The 3,962-nt window shown below is 41.0% G+C and overlaps 1 protein-coding gene across 1 annotated transcript; it reads left to right on the top strand.

The window, feature by feature from the left end:
- The first annotated feature begins 365 nt into the window (after positions 1 to 365).
- On the top strand, positions 366 to 2,624 carry TRH (thyrotropin releasing hormone). The gene is made up of 2 exons (XM_054978670.1): positions 366 to 564; positions 2,029 to 2,624. The coding sequence occupies exons 1-2, from the start codon at positions 366 to 368 to the stop codon at positions 2,622 to 2,624; spliced, it is 795 nt and encodes a 264-aa protein (XP_054834645.1).
- The last annotated feature ends 1,338 nt before the right edge of the window (positions 2,625 to 3,962 follow it).

Raw genomic sequence — 3,962 nt, 5'->3', positions numbered from 1 at the left:
GCACTGAATGCCTTCAGGTCACTGCTATGCACTGCTATGTTTAAAAATATATTATCATAATAAAACGAGGACTTTTAAGGAACATTAACATTTATTGGCATATACCAGTGCCAGTGCTTCAGTCAATGGAAAATAACATTATTCATCTGAAGAGCCTCATGCAAACCAAAAGAGAGTCCAGAAAATTAAAAGGAACAAGCACTCATTTCCATGGGCAACTATAGCTGAATGGGATAGTGGCAGAAGAAATATGGCTCCTGGCCATATTACACATCTTTCTGAATGATTATGAAGATTGCATTCATTATGATATTTGTTTCATTCCCTGCCACTCTGTTTTTCTTCACAGGACCTTCAGTCCCACAATGCCATCAGCGCAACTGTTTCTTCTGTTATTCTCTCTGGCTTTCACCAGTGTTTGTGTCAACTTGGGGCAGCCATTTCCAGAAGATGGTGAGAATGAAGAAAAGAGTCATTTGGACGATATGTTCCAAAGGGCAGAAAACATCATCTTGAGGTCTATTCTTAAGAAAGTTGAAGATGACGAAGAGGACACCAACAAAGGTAAGTGAGAATCTGGGGTCTTCTGTTATATTCTTGTAATTGAAGTTCATTTCCTGAGTTTATTTATTTATTTAGACTTTTGCGTCTTTCTAATGTACATATAAAGGCTCTCAAGATTTTAGGGGATGACCTACAGATGTTAGGACATTTTTTTTCTTGATCACTGGCTGATGTCATGGGATAATTCATTCTTTATGGATAGTTCTACATCCATTTCCTATTAATTTCATCTGAGAGAAATGGGGCCATCTTGTTCACTGCAACTTGCAATAGGTGCATACAGTAATTAAAATGATAATGGTTAATTTGTGTGAAAGCTTTAAGAACTTAAGCTTCCACCTGGAACAATATTATCTGTTCCAACCTCAGAAAGAGGTTTAACATCCACTAACCTGACGAGAGAAAACTGGTGCCTTTTGCATATGAAATAATGTGTTGCGATGACCCACCCCTGAGTTATTAAGGCTACACCTATACTAGGACTTCAAATATGTCTGTTTAACAGCTATTGTAGACCCACATGTGGTGATGGAGAAGTATTTTATGGATACCATGGACAGCCAAAAAAAACAAATAAGTGGCTTCTAGATCAAATCAAGCCTAAGTTCTCCCAAGAAGCTAAAATAATGAAACTGAGGCTATTGTACTTTGGTCATCTCATGAGAAGACAAGACTTACTGGAAAAGATAGTAATGCTAGGAAAGGTGGAAGGCAGTAGGAAGAGAAGAAGACCCAAAATAAGATGACTTGACTCAGTAAAGGAAGCCAGGTCCTCCAGTTTGCAAGATCTGAACAAGTTTGTTAATGATAGGATGTTTTAGAGGTCGTTAATTCATAGAGTCGCCATAAGTCAGAAGTGACACGATAGCATCTAACACACACACACACACAGAGTCTGTGCAATCTGCACTGTATATGGCTGGCTTGTCATCATCTCTGTGTTAATGTGCAGTCTGAGAAATTCTACACACATCTGTCTACTCATTTATTCTCATGAGCCAGAGTTTGAGTGGTCCTTGGGGGACTGGACCTGCAGATGGGTGCTGGTAGGAGCATATCCAATCGGTCAGATGGTCCAGTGGGTCAGAAGTGCATATCCAGTGGGCCAGTGGGTCAGAAGTTAAGTGAAACATCATATCAAAGGGACAAAAGCATTAGGTCCATTGTTTAATACATTTGTCTGAATTCTGCTAGTTATTCCTTATGGATCTCTGATAGTATGTCAACTTTGTCATCAAGGCAATTTGCAATACAAGATTAAACCAGTCATTGTTAGATGGCAATATGTCCTTTTCCCAAGTGGCAGCTACGGCGGTTTTTGCTGCAGAAACCAAACTTATCCAAGGAGCCTTTAAACAAACCTACTGCCTAACATTTGAGATCCTCCTTGAACTTAATTGTATAATAACTGTAAGAAGAAATAATGTTATTTCTCAGGTTAATGCTGGAAATTTTCTTGGGCAGAGCCAAGTGCTTCTCAGCTGAACTGGATTTCAAAAAGACAGCACCCTGGAAAGAGATCTTTGAATGATTTAGACAAGAGGCAGCACCCTGGGAAAAGGGAAGATGTGAGTGACAGTTTCTATGGAGAAACTCTGAAGCGACAACACCCTGGGAAAAGAGAAGACGACGATGAATTTGATCGCTACTTAGAACTGCAGAAGAGGCAGCATCCCGGCAGAAGGGCCCTTTGGGACCTGTACCCCGAGATCCCTAGCAACCAGCTGGCCTATCTGAATGAATTATCCAAAAGGCAACATCCGGGCAAGAGATATCTGGCTTATAGCAAACAGCAACAGCCTGGCAAGAAAAGCTGGGAGGCTGGGCTAGATGGCAGTGAGCAGGACTTGGAGAAACGACAACATCCAGGGAAGCGGTACCTGGGTTTGGAGAGCCCAGACTACCCTCTCCCCTGTGATCCCCAGGATTCCATCAACTGCAGCAAAGGCAGCTTGTTGTTGGAGCTGCTAAATAGCGTAAATGAAGGCCAGGCAGAAGAGAAGCGGCAGCACCCTGGAAGAAGGTCTTCGTGGGATGGGGAAGTGGAGGCAGAGGAGTGAGAAAGGAGCCTGTGTGTGATTATGCATTGTTTACATTTCTCTGAATGATTCTCCCCTTCCCAACCATTCAAAGTTCCACTTACAGCCTCTTGTGACTCTCTGCTTGCTGCTGTACCATGCAGGTAATTCTTTTGCTCTTCTTGGATTATGGTTCAGATTAAGCAATGCACAGGAACGTAGATTTCATTGTAAGCACAGGACTGAGTTGTCCCACTGAAAGGCCCACAGCCAGGCTTTCTCATATTTTCAAATAAAGTACATTAATAAAGGATGGTTCCAAAATCACACACACATTATTAGTTAAGTGGATGCCGCAAGGGAATTTACTAAAAGTGTTGGCGAAGAAAGTTAACATAGGCCAATGAAATAAAAATGAACGTTTTAAAAAATAAACGGTGGCTTCTCATGCTTTTAGTTCAATGCTTATGCATAAACAGACAAAGTGGGCTATTATGAAAATGTACGTTTTAATGGGCTCAAATTGCATCTCCCATCAAACAAAGACCACTGTGCTCCCGTCACTATTGCTGCTTTTTTTATTGTGATAGGACAGGGTGAGGCAAGGGCTTTTGCTATACCCAGCAACCCGGGTTGTGTGAAGTATATTCCAAAGGGCAGCCTGCTCCACAGGTATAAGTAATGCCAACGCAAAAGGGGAATCATATACCTGGTGCTGGTGTTCGCCAATCATCACAGGAGTGTTCCATCAATATCTGCATCAATCCCATGAAACTATATCTCCTCTAGCCACTTTCTATGTGGTTAGGCTGCTTAGAAGTTGTCTTTATGATGGGATTGTGTACGACTGCTGTCTTCTCTGTGCTGGCTGAGAGGGATCAAGCTGCCATTCATCTAATGAACAAGATTAATGTGCACAGAGAAATGGCATGCATATTCGGCAAATCAGACATTTGCTATTATCCTTTGCTCTAACCCTGATCCATAATGATGCAAGATTTCATTTCACAAGTCCACAGCCAAAAGAACCTTTCTGATTATTAAGGTTTCAGAAAGCTGGAACCCGTGGCTCACTTTATTTTAAAATAATGACAACAGTACTAATTTACAGTTGCAGCAAGCAGGTGTCTCTGTCTCATTATGTGGATTTTCATTTAAAATACCTGTTTGTCCCAACAGAAATGTCTTCACTTTGTGGTGATAAAAGGTGTTTTATCTGCCATAAACAAATCAATAAATATTCATCATGACCAGTGTCCCAAATTCAGTTGTCCTTTTTGGTTGTGCAAAAGCAAATGAACAGTGGTAAAGGATCAATGTCATCTTGAATTTAAAATGGAAAGAATCCAATTTAACCAATTGGGCTCAGTGAACCTTAAT

This window comes from Eublepharis macularius, chromosome 4, assembly GCF_028583425.1.
Source record: "Eublepharis macularius isolate TG4126 chromosome 4, MPM_Emac_v1.0, whole genome shotgun sequence".
Lineage (NCBI taxonomy): Eukaryota > Metazoa > Chordata > Lepidosauria > Squamata > Eublepharidae > Eublepharis > Eublepharis macularius.
This window is presented reverse-complemented; position numbering and strand designations above follow the sequence as displayed.